Raw genomic sequence first — 19849 nt, forward strand, 5'->3', positions numbered from 1 at the left:
AGACTTAAACCCTTTTATAACAAACATGGTTATTATTTGAGCCATTTCAATAGAAAAACTTACAGCCACTAAATATTGGGAAATGAGAAAACACCAACAAGCTAACAAAGATCTAGCTGTCAAATGTTCCAAATATTGTGAAGAATATTTGGAACATTTGAGTGCTTGATCTTTGTCAGTTTATTGGTGTTTTCTAACACAATTACAAAAATAAAATATTTTTCCAAAGTTTTCTTTAACAAATTTTAATATTATATATATATATAAATGAATAGATAGCTCTAATACTATTAGTTACATTAATTTGTTTGTTTTGAATTTCGTGCAAAGCTACACGAGGGCTATCTGCGCTAGCCGTCCCTAATTTAGCAGAGTAAGACTAGAGGAAAGGCAGCTAGTCATCACCACCCACTACCAACTCTTGGACTACTCTTTTACCAACAAATAGTGGGATTGATCGTCACATTATAACGCCCCACGGCTGAAAGGACGAGCATGTTTGGTGTGACGGGGATTCGAACCCGCGACCTACAGATTGCGAGTCGAGCTCCCTAACCACCTGGCCATGCTGGGCCTTTACATTAATTATTAATAACCAATTAATTCAGCACTATAAAACAATAATGAACGTAATATAAAATAAGTGTTGTTATTGTCAGTCTTAGTTGTCAACTTGATGTCATAACAGATAATGCTTGTGGTAATAGCACCCAAATGTGTTGGGTATATCCCATCTATCAGACAATATCCAAATGATATAACTAGCCAGCTATCATGGAAAGTCAATTAAGAGTATGGAGCTAAGTGCCTTTCACTGTCTGCAGCCAAGTGGGGGTAAAGCAGTTACTCCTAAAGTAGAAATGAAACCACCCTAAAATTTCTACTATGTGAAACTCCCAACCTCTGCCCTTACAAAAAGATGTTAAACAGAACTAAATGATCTTAAAGAGAACTACAAACCCTACCTTAATCGTTTCTTATATATCCAGCCTCCTCTGTAGTAAAAATTTTAGGGTGGTTTCCTTTCTACTTTAGGAACTTTAAGGGTAACTACCTTCCCACAACTGGCTGTAGACAGCAAAAGGCAGTAGGAGTTGAAATATTGTGGGTGTAAGAACTCAGCTCCATACTCTTAATTGACTTTCTATGATAGATGGTTAGTTTGTCATTGGTTTGGATATTGTCTGATAGATGGGATATCCCCTACACATTAGGGTGCTATTACTATAGGCATTATATGTTATGATGACAAGTTGACAACTAGGATGGACAATGGCAATGCTTATTTTATATGTATTCAATGATAAATTGATAGATAGAAACAATTTACTTGCCACTTTAATATCACTAAGTTCATGGCTTGCAGATAAATCTATCAATTTTTTGACAACTTAAGATGCAATCAGAAGCATAAATAGAAAAACGTAAAGTCAATTAAGAGCCTAACCCCCTCTTTTAAAATTACTTACTGTAAAATTAATTGCTTATTTGGCAAAATATTTTCCAGTTTTCCAGTTTTGGATATACGGAATGACAGGGAAGCTGGATTAGGATTGTTGGCAAGGACTTGGACTATGCCAGCAGGAAATGAGACCTTCACATCTCCCATGAGACGCACCTGACATCTGAAATAAAATGCATAATATAAGGATATTACTACAGTCATATTCGGAACAAAATAAAAAATACAAAGCTGCAATGTTTGTAAACTTGTGTTATCCAAGCCGTAACTTCCATAATTATTGTATAATGAACTAATCACTGTTCAATATCTTATATTTCACAAACACTATTTAGTTGAGTGTTGAGCAGGACTTCAACTAGCCAAATATTAATCCTCAAAAAAACTTAAGCTTCACTCAGACAATTGAAAATAAATCCTATGCCACTGTTATATTTTAATGCACAGTTATTATTTTATATTTTCATAAACATTAATTTTTGTTTGTACTATTATTGCTACTGACTTGACACAGTTTAAACAGTAACATGTTGTCATAAATTTGTCACAGATGCCACTTTTCTCTGATGTTAGAGTGTAGGAATCGCTTCATGAGTTTTTAATGGTTAAGAGATATGTCAGACAGAACTACAGAAAAATCAAGTGTGTTACACTAGGTGACATTTTTCAAAGTAATTTACTTCTATGGCAGTAGCTCATTCCAACAGCTAGCAGTTCTGTGTTCTCTAAGTAAATAATAGTATATTATCCATTCATTATTACTTTGACAGTACTGATTATACTGTTTATAACATTGAATGTCAGTAATTTGTAATTATTACACCTATATTATAGAAATTTTCTTCTGTTAGCTTAAAATATGTTCTAACCCAAATCTCCTAAGCTGGCCAAACCTTATGAGACATTACTGGCATTATGCCCCAAAATATTGTTAACATCAAGGATACCCAAATGATAAAACAATTCATTTTAATCTTTACAAGTTAAAATGAAATTAAAGTATATTAAATCAACTATACTGACTGCTAGTTTCTCTTATGTATATAGCTTGTTCTGATCTGAATATTAATTATCTACTTCACTCTAAACCATATTTTTTTCTTTTATAAATTGAGGAAGCTGCACTGAAGTAGTGAAACATTTTGGCAGTAAGATTTCTTTTCAGTTGCATTAAAGATTCTGAAGTGTTTCAGAAATTTCGAGAAATACTGAGGTTCCCTCGTCAAATATTAATCTGCCGTTTGAGCAGTTTAGTAATGTACTCGACAGTTTGTTTCTATTATTGCTTTACAAATTACCGGAATTATATTTGCTCCAGAAACTTTGTTCAATTAAATTTTAAAATCCTCACTGTTCGTAATAAAACATAAGAAAACTCAGACAGAACATCTTTTTAAGAATAAACATACAGAACTGGCATGTAAGATTATCTGTCTGCATCTTGCACACTAAATTACATTAGCTAATTAAAATATTTACCTTCCAAAGGTGTTTTAAGTCATCGCATGTACTTCAGTGTATTTTATCTACTTATTAATCTTACATGTTCTTCAGGTATCTTTGGGAAAACAAGATCAATGTTTTTGCTATATATTATACTGCCTTACATTTATGTACACACAAGTTCACATATTTTACATCTCAATACAATGTATTATTTTAAAGAAATATGTTTTCAAACATATGACAATTCAAGACAACTAATTTTAGATAAATTTAATGAACTAAATCCTCTTCGTTTATTGGTCAGCTTTTACCTTCAATTACTTGCACATAATGTAACAAGATATAGAACACATAGTGTTAGACTTCCATGGGATGCTTTTTGTTTGTTTTCTCTGCATACTCTCATATGATTCTTCACAAATGAGTATTTTTTCAATCTTCCTTTCATTCTCTTTGCTAGTGTTTAGAAGTATTTCTCATAAATCTTTAACAAATGTGTAATTTAAGTGTATAAGCTTACAAATTACTTATTCACTAATACATTCTTTTTTAAGTAGACCTAACGTATATATTTTTGTATTTTTCCTTATAAAGTCTGAAACTGATTATTTCCAAAAAAATGTAACTACATTTACAATTATTTCAAGGTACCTTCAGTAGTATATCAGTGTCAAACAGAGGGTAGTTCAAGACGTAAACTTTATTTCAAGTATTTCTCTTTTCTTTTTAAATAAATGTTCATTGGAGAAGACTTCTATCACAAACAACAGAAGCAAGTTTACATACACGTTTTTCATGATTTTAGAGGGTATTCTGGAAGTTCTTTAATTAAATTCAGGAGTCATTTCATAATATTTTATTTGACTCATTCAACTGGTTTCATTTCAAATTCTAGTCTTCAAAGAATATTGCCCAGGTCCGATTTATTTGTTGGGTTAAAAACGTTGGTCTAAACATAAAAACAGTTTTAAATTTTAAAGATATTACAAGCATTATTTGTGTGAATCAAATTTAACACTCTTTTTACATCTTCCTTTTACAAATACTAGATAAAAGTTAAATATTGGAAGATGGCTTTAGTAAATAAATGTCACCATAAAAGAAACTCGTATCAAAAAATATTTCTGACTCAATAACAAGGAAGGAAATTTTTAAATGTGTTACACAATTATATCTTTTAATAATACTTTTTCTTGCACATAAATGTTAGCAAAAAGTTAATTCTGAAAATACTGTACATTTCTGTTACACTGATGTTCAAATAAAAAAATATAAAAACTGTATAAAGTATTTGCATTCAATGCATAGTTCTAAAATAAAAATATAAACAAATTATTGAGGCAAAACCCAATTAAGATAATAATTTCATTACTATAAACAACATACTTTGTCTCATCAGTACCCTTGAAGTATGCATGAACCACTTCCTGGAAGGCTACAGCTAGAGGAATTGTATCACATATTCCAATAGTCAATGGAGAAGGTCCACGGGAAGATCCAACAGGCATTGAAGTTGTTTTAAAATCACTTGTTAAACTACCTATGCTCTCTGCTCTGGGCATAGGGGATGGTGACATTCTTCCTCTGGTTGAATTCTATCAATATATCAGCAATACATGTTTATGATCCTTACATTCTTAATATGGTAAAAAAACAATAAAAAACGAGGGGGATAAGAAAAAAACAAGCAACAATGTGACCCATGTGGTAAAAATGCAAATACATAAATACTTTTATTACTCTGTTTAACACAAACTGGAGTTTGTTACGAGATATTCTATTAACTCTTTCAGCATGGGACCGACCTCATAACCATTTTGTGCTTGTTATAGTTTTCATGCTATAACTTTCAAATTAGTAAGTCGTATGTTAAAGAAATTTGGCAGATTATCAGTAAACATCACAATGCTTTTGTATGCAAAATACAATTTTTTTTCTATATTAAGTCTTAAGATTTGTTAAGCAATGTTTTTTCATGTCTTTTTTTTCTTTTTTGCATGTTGCATATCCAACATGCAAAGTAATTTTAATTTTAAGATTAAAATGTCCAAATAGTTATTAAATGTTTCTTAAGAAAAAACTTTATATTTTTTCTGCTATTTTCATTAACGAATCTTTGTATGGGTTTGGTAGATTTGACTGATCTTGTAACCAGAATGACAACAAATTATAACACAAAAACATAAATATTTAGACTAAATAGCTTAAATCTCATAACATTATACATGTATATATTTTGATTATATTGACCTTTCAGCCATGCCTGGCTAGCAATACAGAAGTTACAACGATGCAGCACAAGTGCTCTCATGTTACCGTATCCAATAATATAACACTGACTTTTAGTTTTTACAAAGTGACCTGTCTTAGCTGTGTTTTAGTAGACTAGTATTTTGTAAAATACAGTCACATTTCCATTATTATACATTACAGATTATGCAAATAAGTTCTTACTTATCTTTCTTAAAACATAGAACAGTAAATAAAGAAGTAAAGCAAACAATTATTTCTTCTAGTTACGACCTTTGTACTCGGTTGCTGCTTGACAAAGGTTGCTAAGCCTTTTAAAATTTCGCACGTGGAGGATATGAAATGAAACAATTTTTTTAGGTTTTATATATATACAGTTGAATAACCAAAAAATCATAAATTACTATATCGATACCAGAGAATTCCACTATAATTTATCAAACTTAGTAACTAAGCTGTATTTCGGTTTAAAAAATATAAAATTTCAAGCAGATTGATAACACAACCTTACCTCCTTGAAATCTTGGTTTGAAAGAACAAGATGGAATCCTAACAATTTAGAATAGCGTAGAAAGCCTCTAGGGGGGGCATTCTGAGCTTTTGATTGGTTATTTACATGTCATATATTGAAGTAAGTGTATATAAGGGACTGTTTCCAATAATGGAAAGAGGTGAGCAGGGCCACTGTGTTTGATTCAGTACATGAGTGATATCTCAGCAAATAGAAAAGATACGAGGTTCTTATTTATTATTCTAGCTTGTCAATATCTGTAATTTTAGTTTCCTAATTCATACGAAACTACAGACTTTGGATTTTGACATCATAAACATCTAATTTGAACCAGTGCTGCATTCAACATACCACGTGACACACAAAAATTGATGTTTAACTATTTTTTTTAATATTTAATTTTAAATTAAGAAATTAAATAATGTATAATACTAAAATATGAATTATAAGCTACAATTTGATACCAAACTTATTGACATAAATTCATGTAATGGTAGTAAAATAAAATTTTGAATGCAAGTCAATGCCTTTGACCCATCTGGAGAGGGTTAAGGAAAATAAAATAACCTATATCTCCAGAACGTATCTTTATTAGCTTATTATGTCACTATTAAAGCTACATCAGGAGCTATTGATATCCTACAAATTCACTAATCCATTTCAAAGAGATAAAATATTTTTAGTATAAAACGTTAATGCATGTTGTTCATATTTAATATATGCAATAAGAAATTGTATGTCCAGAGAAGGCTCACCTTCATCAACATACAAGATTACTAAGCAATACCTTTCGATGATGCACATAAGCTAGTTTAGTATATGTTGTAAGATATACCATACATGTTATACATACTGCAAGACAAAATACATTACTACTTTAAATGAAGGATATTTCTTCTAGCGTTTCAAGAGCTTCATGATTAAAAATATGATGAACTACATGAGATATTACAGGTAATAAAAGTCACTCTGAATGACCACTTTATTGTTATTGTGCTTGTCTTGGTCTTTTTATTTTTATATTTTTGTGTATGTGATTATAAATAATATAAATCTATGCATATATATATATATATATATAAAAGTAAATAAAGAAGTAAAAAAACAGACCAAGATAAATGCAATAATAAAACGGTTATTTGGATTTACCTTAACAGTATCACCAGGTTAAATAAAATTCATTTTATGCATTATAGAACATGGAAGAAGAATAAAACAAAGCCACAAACATGAAAACACTTCTTAAATATTTCAAATCCATCTCTTAAATCATATTCATAACACTATCATTTTACTTCATCATGCTCATAGAATATCCGATCTCCTTATTTCAACTTTTCAAACTGTATTGCTTAAACATTTTAGTTTCTCATGAAGTACTGTTTTTCTGTTAAAAACTAGTTCAAATTATGATAAATGCTAAGGAAACTCTGGTGTTTTGTTATTTTTTTTTTCAGTAGTAGATCCCCCCCCCCCCTTCAGAATAATACTGTAAAAAAATTAAAATAATAAAATAGAAACATAATTTGCATGAAATTATCTTATAGTTAAGCATTGTTTAACATGCTAAATGACTTTTTATAATCATTGTATTATTTTTTTCACAAACAACAGCAAATTATTTGGACAAAATCTAAATGTTCTATTGATCCCATTGACCCGAGAATGATTTAAAAAAATTCCATTTGTATTTCAGTGAGATACTACTTCAAGACTAACTCTGACAGTGATTTTCAGTCACTGAGTATTCTGCCAGTCCTCTTTTAAGAGAAAAATGTGTTCACTGAAATTCTATATAAGAAATAATTGTGAATGAATGATGTTTTTAATGATGAACTTAAGCTTTTGATAAATTCAGTAAGTGTTTCTTTATGAAACTGCTTAGTAAGAATGGGTTACTTATTGCTATATGGCAACAAATTCCAAAAAGACAATATTAATGTATAACATTTCTTTTAAATATATATATATATATATATATACACACATTAAGCATTTATTTATATATATGTTTTGAGCACTTCTTTACTTCAACATTACACACTTCATTTCAAAGAAGTACGAAACAAAGATGTCAAAACTGAGGGCAAGAAGAATTTAAAAGTATTCAACAAATATTTCATATATTACTTGCCTCCACAGCTCTTCTTGATGGTGGCCTAGGTAATGCTGACAGAGGAGGGCCTATTGAACTTGTAGGTGTACTAACTCTGCTACTGTTGGATGGAACTTGGCTTGGTTCTGAAGTGGATACACTATTGTGTGCTGCTTCTGAGAACAGTTCACTGAGGGCTGAAGTTAAAGACATATGAATAAAGAAGCGTCATCAAAAATATTAAACAATTCACTTATATTAATATGTCAAGTATGAGTCAGTATACAGATACATAATAATAATAATAATAAAAAAAAACAGTTGTACCCTGTTCTAGTTGTATCAAAATACAAACTAGTAAATACTACAAACATTACAAATATATTACCCGCATATCTATCAACAGTTGGTGTTGTGTCAGCACTTGGACCAATGCTCGTGCTACCGAAACTTAAAGGACTCTGCATTCTACCAGATGTTCCTGTCGGAGTAGAGGCACTGGATGCATTTGGTGTGGAAAAACTTAAAATGTCACTATCTCCTTTGCTGTAATACAAAACAATGACACTTATAATAAAAATATATAATACCTACACTTTTTTAATCGTCAATTTTTTACCAGTGAAGTTACATTCACTTTTTTGCAGCATTTAATGATAAAAATTTTTATGCATAAAACACTGTTCCTAAATTCAATAAAATTATGCATTTTTGGACATATTTTGTATTTTCTTAAATATAACGGATATCAAAAGTTACCAAAAGAAACCTAGTTAATGTAGCTTAAGAAGCAGTAATGACGTTAACAGATTTTCCAAATTAGCACAGGAATAATTCCTTCCAGCTTTATTTTTCATAATATTGAGTTTCATGAACTGTTATCAGGAAACCATCTCACAATAATGGATTTTGGAAGGAAAAAAAAGTTTTGAGGCCATTTTTTGATACTTAGAAGTGCAAATTATTAGGTCTTCCAGAAATTAATGTCGCATTTTGGAAAACTTTCATTAACCACCCCCAAAAAACGTACATCACCTATAATAGTTAAACGAACCACCTAAATGTCACATTAGTGTAGCCTAAATAATGTGTAAAGTTCAGTATACTCTAATCCCTTATAATGATGGCACATGACGAGACACACATTCAGCGTGTAATGCTGTTTAAATACAAGAAGGGAAACAACGTCTATATAGCCACAAAGAATATCAAAGAAGTTTATGGAAATGTTTTGAACGTTCGTAAGTGTCAACGATGGTTCAGCAAATTTCGTTCAGGTGATTTTAGCCTTAAATACTACGATGGAAGAGGCCGACATGTTGGAATTGATATTGATGCTCCGACGACACTTGTTGAGTCTAACCCAAGGCAACACACTCATGAAATAGCCCTGAAATTGCATTTCTCTCATGAAACAATGTGCAAACATCTAAAGAATATGGGAAACTCCATAAAGGAGGTGTTTGGGTGTCTCACGAACTCTCTGATGATCACTGTTTCCAATGTATGAACGTTGCCTCATCTCTTTTGGCACGTAATATGTGTGAACCATTTTTGGACAGAATTGTCACCAGTGATGAAAAATGGATTCTCTTTGCAAATATTTCTTAATGCACTGTGGCATTTAATGACAAAAAACAAACATGCAATAAATTTAATAAACTAATCTCCAAAATTATGACAAGTTAAAATAATGAAGTTAGTAAGAGAAATTTTTATTTGGAGACTCTTAATGTAAGAATTTATATTTGATGAAATAAATTATAAGGACATTCAGTATGCAACATTTTGTTTCTCCTTGTGAGCTTTATCCTTTCTTGTCTTATCTTTCGTCATGCAACTAAACAATGCTTTAACATTTGCAACATACATTTTAAATATATATTTAAAAAAAAACTAGAATATAAACTATCTGACGTTAAACACAAATACAATTATTTAATCTAAGCAGTTTCTGTTTTGTAATTTCAATGTTTTTATTGTTCATAAGAACATTCAATTTTATATAATCAGTGAGATTCAACTTGACTAATATTCATTAACATACTTTTGATTCTGTATTTTGTCAACTGCAGTAGTCACCACTTCCAACTATAAATTGTAAAAAACACCACCAAAAATAAAGGCAAAAATTTATTGGTGACATACGAATTGATCTTCAAAATGGTGGCACCATCACCTTTATTAGGTTTAAGAGGTATCATGATTTTTTCTAACAATATTCTTGGTTGTTATAAAATTAACAATAATAAGTATTTGAGTCCTTAGAGTATTGTTATCACCTACTGTGCTCGCTAAAACTAACTTCATTAGCTTTCAAACAAATATAATTTAACACAAAAACATTAAAATAATGTCTAAAGAATATTTTAAAAATATCCCAATGTGTGGTTTGTTTCCCATTACATTCCTTTGTTCACCCATGCAGGAGCTCAGTCTAGTAATTTTCCCACGAACCATAAATTATTGCTCAAACTATTTTATTTACTCTACATTGACATAATTAGTTTATAATTTGTTCTATGCAACTGTATTTAAATGCTGTCTATAGGTAATTTCAGACCTCTGATTCATCAGTATCTATTCAGATCACATGTTGACATCATAAAAGGATGGTATTAAGGCCTATTGTTATAAAATCACTAACAGAGAAGGAAAAATCAAATGAAAAACAAAACTTGGGTAATTATATTACCAAGAGACAATAGTTACTAAGCTAATATAAGCCTTTACTTTGGGGGTGTGTAGAAAAATTATTAAAAACAAATCAATAAACATGTTTACAGGAAGAACTCCTTGGAGCTCAACAGAAATGAAAGTTCAAACATGCTAATTTTTTTAAAATTTGTAATACTCTCAATAGATGTTGCAAAGTTACAAAATATCAATTCTAAAATATTTTCTGAATAAAATATAATTGAAATAAAGTTAGAATTAATATTTATCTTTAAATTTTGAAAGAAGATACACAGATGTTCATTTGACACCCAAGAGGTGATCACTGGTTGTGATAGGGTTAAAATTTCCTTATGGTTTCTAGGCTATAGTCATAAAAAGTGTAACATTTGAAAGTGACTATCATGTTTTTGGTTTTTGTAACCTTCATAAAATTAACCATTATCTCAGCTCTGTTAGATGATATTGTTGTGCACCAAATATCATTTGGAAGCTCTGTTTATGAGGAATGTAATGGTATAAATGTTGAGACATTGTAAATACCTATTGGCCTTGAAAATCAATTGAAACTTGGAGCTTTGGTGTAGCAAAAAACATGACACAACAATTTTTTCACACTTTTTTTTATAGTGTATGCTAGTCTTTCAGTGTTGTGTGATAATTCAGTAATATTATAATAAATACATTTTGTTTAGTTTCATAAGTAAGTGTAAATAGCTTCAGAATTTTTTTTTAATAGTGTATGCTAGTCTTTTACTGTTGTGTGATAATTCAGTAATATTATAATAAATACATTTTGTTTCGTTTCATAAGTGAGTAAGTGTAAATAGCTGTCTTGTAACAAAATAAGAGGCTTTACTTCTTACTGTATGGCAAGGTCAAAGTGCACGTCACAACATTTTACAGAGTTACTTTCAAAATTTAATTAAACAACTTTATTACCAATGTATTTCAATAACAAACTTAACATTGGGTTAAGTTTGTTTGTTTTGAATTTTGCGCAAAGCTAAAAGAGGGCTATCTGTGCTAGCCGTCCCTAATTTAGCAGTGTAACGCCAACTCTTGGGTTACTCTTTTATCAATGAATAGTGGGATTGACCATCACATTATAACACCCCATGGCTGAAAGGGCTAGTATGTTTGTCGGGACGGTAATTTGCACCCGCGACCCTCAGATTGCAAGTTGAGCGCCCTAACCACCTGAGGCCTGTCTGTGTTAAGAATTCTCTCCTTGAGGTTTTATAATTTCAGTAATGGATCTTCTACAGCATCTAACAAATTAGAAAAAACAACAACATATAATTAAAAGCAAAAATACAAAATTTTAACCTCCTGTATTCTTGATTTGCTGAGATATCAAAAAATTTGTCAAACCTACCAGAGAAGCCCCCTTTCTTCTGTCCTTCCAAGACAATTATGTAATAAGTGTACATTGCTGATGAATCCATTTACAAACAACAGAAAAAAGCAGATTCTAATCTACATACATTTTATGATCTTTTCTATATTTTAAGTGGTGAAAGATGGTAGTTAAGAAGTAGTTGATATACACTGTGCAAAGCTGTTGCTCTGAGCAGATATGGAATTTTATTAAACTATTTATAGCTTAGTTAGAAAGCCACATAAATTATAGTAGTCTTGGGACATTCTAGTGATCAATATGTTTTTCTGTGTTCTGAAATGTGTATTTGATAGGTACACTAACTTTTTTTTTAAAACAAACTTAGTAAACAAAAAAAAAGAAAAAAAAAAGAAGAGAGAGAGAGAAATGCCCATATCAGTGCAAAATTTGTACAGTTCACATACAAACAACATGCGAGTTAAAAGAAATTGTTAATGCATTCCTGCTTTTCACTCACGAATAAGCTGCTTCTGTGGTACAAGCCAGGCAATAAAACCATAAAGAAAACAGATGTGAAAGGGTGAAACAGTTGAAATTTTGAATATAAGTGATTTCAAAATCTTGAATCAATTATGCATTCAAAGAAGAAAAAGGGTAGTGTTTATTTATTTCATATTTTGAAACTTTTTACTTCACTGTACATTGATGATTTCACTACAGTTAGTGTTAGGGTAGAGAAAATGAGATAAAATATATAGTTTTATTGAAAAAAAACAAACTTTTCTTGTTAATTTAGGAGGTTCCAGAGGGTAAGCAAATGAAATATGAAAACTGTAAGATGAAAATAAGTATTTTTATTCTTAACATGAAAATCACCTTTCACTCGCACTGATCCAGTAAAAACTTCATAAATTCACACACAAATCTTTAGTTAAAATACTTGATCAAAATATCCAATTTTGTTGTGTACAACAGACTTGTAATGATTTGATATTTCTGTAGGTGTGGTGTATTCAGGTCAAACTAATTTTTCTTGGAGCGATGGGATAGGTTTGTCGAATAACAGGAAATTCTTGTTGAATAACAGGATTCAACAAGATGTCTATTACAGAGTAATTCTGTACTTCTCTGAATAAATAAGTTTGTGAGAAGTAGATAAATAGACTTGTCACAAGATAGAGCACAAATGAACAATCTATATTATCTAAACTAACACAGTTTGTGGACTTGCTAGTTTGACTACAGTCACTTTTACTGGAGAGTAAGCAATTTTCTATCCAAATTGCGTCATTCGAGATTGTACACTTGACTATTTTAAACCTAGCATTACTTACTTGACTCAGTAATTTTAGACTTACCCAGAGCAACTAGTGCTACCAATATGACTAGTCATTTTCAGTTTAAACATAAGAGAGGTCGTAACCTTAAAGTATCACCAGATCTGCCATTGGAGGACACTGCTGTCAACCTTCATTGTACACAATGTAAAACATTCTAGCCATACCTCCTATGAGCAGAGCAGGTGTTACCTTAAGAGAATGACAAAGAATAAAGGCAGCTAGAATAAAAGCAACTTAAAGACTTTTTGACCACGTTTTATGAGAAAGCTGCATATATGCAGAATATATCTGAGTAGTTCCAAAAAAATATTAAAATAAGGAGGTAAAAAATGCATGGTATTCTTATATACCATGCATGTATACATGAGTTTTGCAGCAATGTTGACTGTTTTTGTCACTAACTGATCTTTCAAGTAGTTAAAGTGAAAAACAATAACAAATAACGGATGTCAAACAAGTTCTAACTGATTTGACATGCAAAATGAAACATTCTGGACAATAACAGAAAACTCTTATATTGAAAACTCTCAATACAAAAAATAATTCAAACAGGAAAAGAGAATGCTTGAAAGCTACTATAATCTATGTGGCTGTCCAACTAACCTAAAAATAGGTAATAGTTTGTTGAAAAAGCTTTGTGAGAAAAAATAATTAGTGAATGTGTAAATCTATCATGGGTTCGTGTGTAATCAACTCAAGCCTTCAGGAAAAGCTGAGAAAGCCGCAAACAGGGAGATCCATATGACACCAATTCTCAAAACAAATGGTCCCTGTGGGATGGAAGTCCTTCAGGGCAACATGGATCTGTAGACCCAATGCTTTGGCTGGGATCGATAAATCCAATGCCCAAAAATTTCATGTGGGGGGGAAATGGAAGTGCCCAACAAATCAATAACATTACATTACACACACTGCTGATTACACACTCAGTTTAATATAAGGTGGACCAAGAAAAGCTGCAGAAAAATATTTACCTGATAGGATGAGAAGCTGATATGGATCTCTTCATAGGACCATCTTCTGGAGTGGATGCTGCACTACTGTATGTACGTCTATTCTAAAGGAGGGGAAAAAAAACAAAAACAGATAGCTGTGTGATGAGAACAGAACTAGAATCAAACTTTATAAAAGCATAAAAACAAAATTATGTCCATCTTGGCTGACATACACACAATCAAATAATACCTGTAGTGTGTTGTGTCAGTGCAAAGTTATACAATAGGCTATTTGTTCTCCGTCCACTAATCAAACCCTTGAACTTATGTCTGTAAAGTTACTGCATACCCACTGGAGGATATACTGCAGTATTAATAGTTGTAGCATTCATTTTTAAATTACCATCTAAATGTATTAGCAAATACAAAAATCAACATGTTTACTTGTATAATTGAAAAGATACGTGCATATACTTTGGTTCAAAATTTCAACATGTATTACAAAATTAGCTTTTTGTCTTTCATTTTTAAGTAATAATAATAATAATCACAAGTTTCTATCAAAACATCAAAAATAAAATTACCAAGAAATGCACAAACATAAACATGTTTAGACATTCATTAAGAGATAAGTTTACACAAATTGAAAGAACAGAGAATGCAAAGGTTGGAACTGAAATCACAGTATAAATAGTATATTTGATGATTATTAACTAAACCTCATGCACTATGATAATGGATGAGGATTTGTATATGTATTAACACTGATACACTTAAAAAGCACAGTATTTTTATTATTCCTAAACAAATTGATAGAGCTAAAAAAATACCTTTTCAAAGTAGAGAGAGAGAGAGAGAAAAAAAAAGCACTGGCACATGTACAGCATGCTTTGTAGATTTTATTAGCAGCGTGCAGATAAACAAGTACCTTTAAGCGTAGATATAAAGTCTCCGGATGGCTCTGCTGAATGTGTAAAAAAAGACGTAAAAGCAAAAGATCAAAATGATTAACTCATAGATATAGCAGGAAGAAGGCACAAAGATATATAAACAGACTATAATGAAGGGGAAGTATAACAACTTCAATCTTCTCAGGTCTATAGAGCTGGTGAATTTATTTTTCATAAATTTATAACAGCATATTTACAGTTTATCTCTATCAAATTTGATTAAGAAAACCGGGGTATGATGTACGGTATAACAAAAAGCAAAAACCACTAAGCAACTCTGTGGATAAGTATGCAATTATTGAATAGTAATGACAAATTGCATCTTGTACTTACTAAGTATAAATAAGAATCGAAGCATTTCAAAGAAACTACGGACCTTAGAAGGTAACAATCAGATTCAAGTAATTATTAAATGATAAGTTAAAGAAAATATGCCTAGTTACAGTGATCTCAATTACTGACAAATCTTTAAAAACAAAATGCAACAAACACTTCATACATCTAATTCTTATCACATACCACTAATTACATTTGCATGCATGCTAATGGTATTATTTTTCCAAACTACACATCTTTTCAACAAGAAGCAAACAGCTTCTTCAAAACAAATATGAATATTAATCACATCACAATTAAGATATTTTCTGGTAATAATAGCCACAAACAATGTGTGCGTGTGTGTGCTTCAAATTATAATCAACTAAAAACATGCTCTAAATGTACCAGTGTTAGTCTATGCAAAAAAATATTTATAAAGCAAGCCAACTGTAGCTGCAGTAATATACCCAATGCATACTGACACATGCAAGTTTTTAAATATCATGATAAGGTCATTTTTTATGTTTCTGATTTTATTAGTAACAAATCTTCCTTTTAAAAGTACCAGAATAAGTTTTCATTTCTAAACACTTTCTGCAAGTATTTAAAACTTTAGCACACGTGAAAAAGACTGAACTGTATCTGTAATAAGTACCAACTACTTATTAATTTCAAACACCCACAAAGTAGCACTTAAACATTCCTAAAAGTTTTGACAAGTTCTACTTCCTCTATCTACTTATTATAATTGATTGTTTGAAACTGTTTGCATCACAAAGAAACATTACAGTGTGAGTGAACTCAAAGTTTTATAAAAATACTTCAAGAAAATTATTCAACTACAATCTTTGATGACCTTGTAGCTGAAATCTACATAAGAATACTTGCTATTTGGATATGAAAATATTTTTACCTAACTATTGAAATACATTACCTATAAAGTTGATTAAGCTTATATCACCTAAAATAAAAACTACTTTAGACATCACCACCTGAAAAATAACCCTGCTTTAATTAATAAATTGTTAACGAATAAATATTAGCACTTCTCATAAATGCAAACTTACTGTAGTCTGGGACAAAGGAGAAAGGGAAAGAGTGCCCACAGTTGCCCTGAGTTCATCAACACTTGCACTCATAGGAGCACCATTACTAAGAGGTTTGATTTCTATGTGGATTTTTCTCTCTTTCTCTTCTTCATCTATAATAAATAATTTTAGTATTTTTTAATCTTAAAACACAATAAAGTATTTTTTTAAGTCTGAAGAGAAATGTTTTGCTTACAGAAGTATCTTCTACTTACCCATGACAACAAGGTTTTTATGTGTATTAATTGCTTTATTATTCTACATTTTTACTCCTTTACATTATTAGTTCTTAGTTAATTAGAGTGTCATCCTACAGCTAGCATTTACATAAATTTTGTAAATTCAACTTCCTACTGGTTCACCAATCAAGGAATAACTTGGTTTTTATTTCTATACATAAAACCAGACCTTCCTTCCTTTTCTTGGGTCCGATGAAGGTGGTTTGTTCAAAAACACAGACAATAAATACTCTCTAATACAGCTGTTTTAAACATTTTTGCATTTTAAAATGCTTTAGTTGCATTTTTTAAATTATTTTTCAGAAGTAATCCTCTTCTACAAAGACCTTTTTTTTCTTTTACAGTTATGAGTCATTAGATCAAAAGACAATTCTAATATAAGAATGACATTAATATGTAGAAATATCATTTGTAATAATTTCTATAAAACATAATTTCTATCACTGTGAACACTAATACTTAAAATTTAAAAATGATTAACATTAACTTCCAATTAAAGTCACCTACCCACTTTGATGAAACCTAACAATCAACTTGGAAATGAATATAGCTAATTAAATATACTGATCTTTAAAATTTTTCCACTTACAAATATTATAATGCATTATTTCATCACTTGGGTGCTCTCATTTTTTGTGATATTTTTGGCCATAAATCCAATATCTCAAAAAAGTTCAGCCAGCTTAGATTTAGGTTAGTCCTAAATCCATGTACTATGCAAACAATGCAAACTTATTTCTAGAGTAAAAATTTTATGATAAAAAATTATGAAAATAAATATATTAAAAACTTCAACTAATACTGTTGATGAAAGTGAAGAAATAGAGAATACCTTTTTTTATGGAACACCAACAATAGTTGTTTACTTCATGTACTGTTGTAGAAGTAAGAACATTAGATCTACAACAGTACATGAAGTAAACAACTATTGTTGGTGTTCCATAAGTAAGAACATTAGATCTTGTTCCATAAGTAGGAACATTAGATATACAACAGTACATGAAGTAAACAACTATTGTTGGTGTTCCATCCAACAATAGTTGATTACTTCATGTACTGTTGTAGATCTAATGTTCTTACTTGTGGAACACCAACAATAGCTGATTACTTCATGCACTGTTGTAGATCTAATGTTCTTAATTTGTGGAACAACAACAATGGTTGATTACTTCATGTAATGTTGTAGATTTAATGTTCTTACTTATGGAACACCAACAATAGTTGATTACTTCATGTACTGTTGTAGATCTAATGTTCTTATTTATGGAACACCAACAATAGCTGTTTACTTCATATACTGTTGTAGATCTAATGTTCTGAATTTGTGGAACAACAACAATAGTTGATTACTTCATGTACTGTTGTAGATTTAATGTTCTTAATTTGTGGAACACCAACAATAGTTGATTACTTCATGTACTGTTGTAGATTTAATGTTCTTACAAGAACTTCAAATCTCTAAAAACAAATCTTTACACAATCCCCCCTAATGACATATTGTGACAAAAGGAAGCCCAAGAAATGGCTCGGACAGTGTAACTTTAAAAAGAAGTCTCCTGAAACCCGAGATAAATTATCATAAAACATTACTGTTTAACTTTACACATTCAGCAAAACCATCTGAGTAGCAGGATAGTACAGACAGTAAACATATGAACTGATTCTTACAATAAAAAGTAAAAATAATGATACTATAATTAAAATATGTCCAACTTAAATGTACTACAAAACATATTTTTAGATGTGTCAAACACAACTAACCTGATTTTAACAAACCTATATCACTTAACATATGTAGTTGGGAACAGGAGATAATGTACAATTAAATCATCAGTAGTAAAGGTGATAAGATTTAAGAAAACTCAGTATTAATATTAAAACTTACAAAATGAAATAACAGCAATGGTAAATAAAACCATTACAGTAATTATCAAAAATAATTTAACTTAACTAATGACACAATGTTATACTATATACAGAACATTTATGTAGCTTGTAGTAGCTACAGTTAAACTAACAAGAGTTATGAACAATGGTAGGCACTATACTACAATGATTAATTATTACTTTAAACCATTTTTAAGAAATTAGAGAGTAGAAATGAAAGTTTTGGAAAAATCGTGATATTCTGTAAAACTTTTAACCCATAACAGGTAGCAAGGAGATGGATGAAATTCTTACAAAATTTAATGAATTTGGTCTTCCAAATGTGATAGGAGAAACCTCGTTTGTGAAAAATGAGAATGAGTTTATGAGCTCTGTCCACAAAACCTTGTAATATCAGAAGAATACATTTTATTGTATCTAATATACTGCGTAAATAATAAAAATTGTGTTAAACGTCACTTATTTTGGATATTTGTATTTGTAAGATGAATGTTACACAAATCTAGTCACACTCTCAGAGTCAGTTAATAAAACTTTACTGGTCACAAGACTTAGTTGCTTAGAACTCTATAAAATTTTTCATAGAACAATGTTATGCTTTTCTATGAACAGAGAATCGGTGTTAGTACATGAAGCAAACTATTAGCTTTTACGCATCTTAAGTAAATTTATATTCATTCTTACTTTAGTTTATTTTATTTTATTAACAGTTTTGTTTGTTTGTTTTTTAATTATGCACAAAGCTACGCGAGGGCTATCTGTGCTCTGCCCACCACGGGCATCGAAACCCGGTTTCTAGCATTGTAAGTCCACAGACATACTGCTGTGCCACTGGGGGCTTTATTAATAGTATTAGATAAAATGTTCAATATATATATATATTTCCTACTTACAAAGAGTCTGCATTGTTAGTATACTAATTTAGAACTAACCTAAATCTCTTAAGCTGGCGAAACCTTGCGAGATATTAGAAATTATGACTAAAAATACAGATAACAGAGAGGATATCCAACTGATAAAACAAAACAATACATTCTAATTATTTTAAATTTCTATTTCATTACAATGCACACTCCTGGTTGGACCGGTAAACTGGGTTGGCTGCATTACTTACCAAGGTATTTGCTAGTTTTGATTATGTAATGCACACTCCTGGTTGGACCGGTACACTGGGTTGACTGCATTACTTACTAAGTTATTTGCCAGTTTTGATTATGTAATGCACACTCCTGGTTGGACTGGTATACTGGGTTGGCTGCATTATCTACCAAGTTATTTGCTAGTTTTGATTATGTAATGCACACTCCTGG

The 19849-nt window shown here is 30.6% G+C and overlaps 1 protein-coding gene across 1 annotated transcript in view; it reads right to left on the reverse strand.

Annotated features, from left to right (window-relative positions):
- Positions 1-19849, reverse strand: part of LOC106466717 (F-BAR domain only protein 2-like) — a 114579-nt gene that overhangs the window by 12845 nt on the left and 81885 nt on the right. Inside the window, exons 17-23 of the mRNA XM_022394803.1 lie at positions 16393-16526; positions 14986-15021; positions 14097-14179; positions 8153-8310; positions 7804-7961; positions 4295-4503; positions 1470-1625 (exon numbers count right to left, since the gene is read on the reverse strand). Of these exons, the coding sequence (XP_022250511.1) occupies positions 1470-1625; positions 4295-4503; positions 7804-7961; positions 8153-8310; positions 14097-14179; positions 14986-15021; positions 16393-16526 (934 nt within the window). The remainder of the gene's footprint in view (positions 1-1469; positions 1626-4294; positions 4504-7803; positions 7962-8152; positions 8311-14096; positions 14180-14985; positions 15022-16392; positions 16527-19849) is intronic.

The sequence above is a fragment of the Limulus polyphemus genome, unplaced genomic scaffold (assembly GCF_000517525.1).
Source record: "Limulus polyphemus unplaced genomic scaffold, Limulus_polyphemus-2.1.2 Scaffold2358, whole genome shotgun sequence".
Taxonomy (NCBI): Eukaryota; Metazoa; Arthropoda; class Merostomata; order Xiphosura; family Limulidae; genus Limulus; species Limulus polyphemus.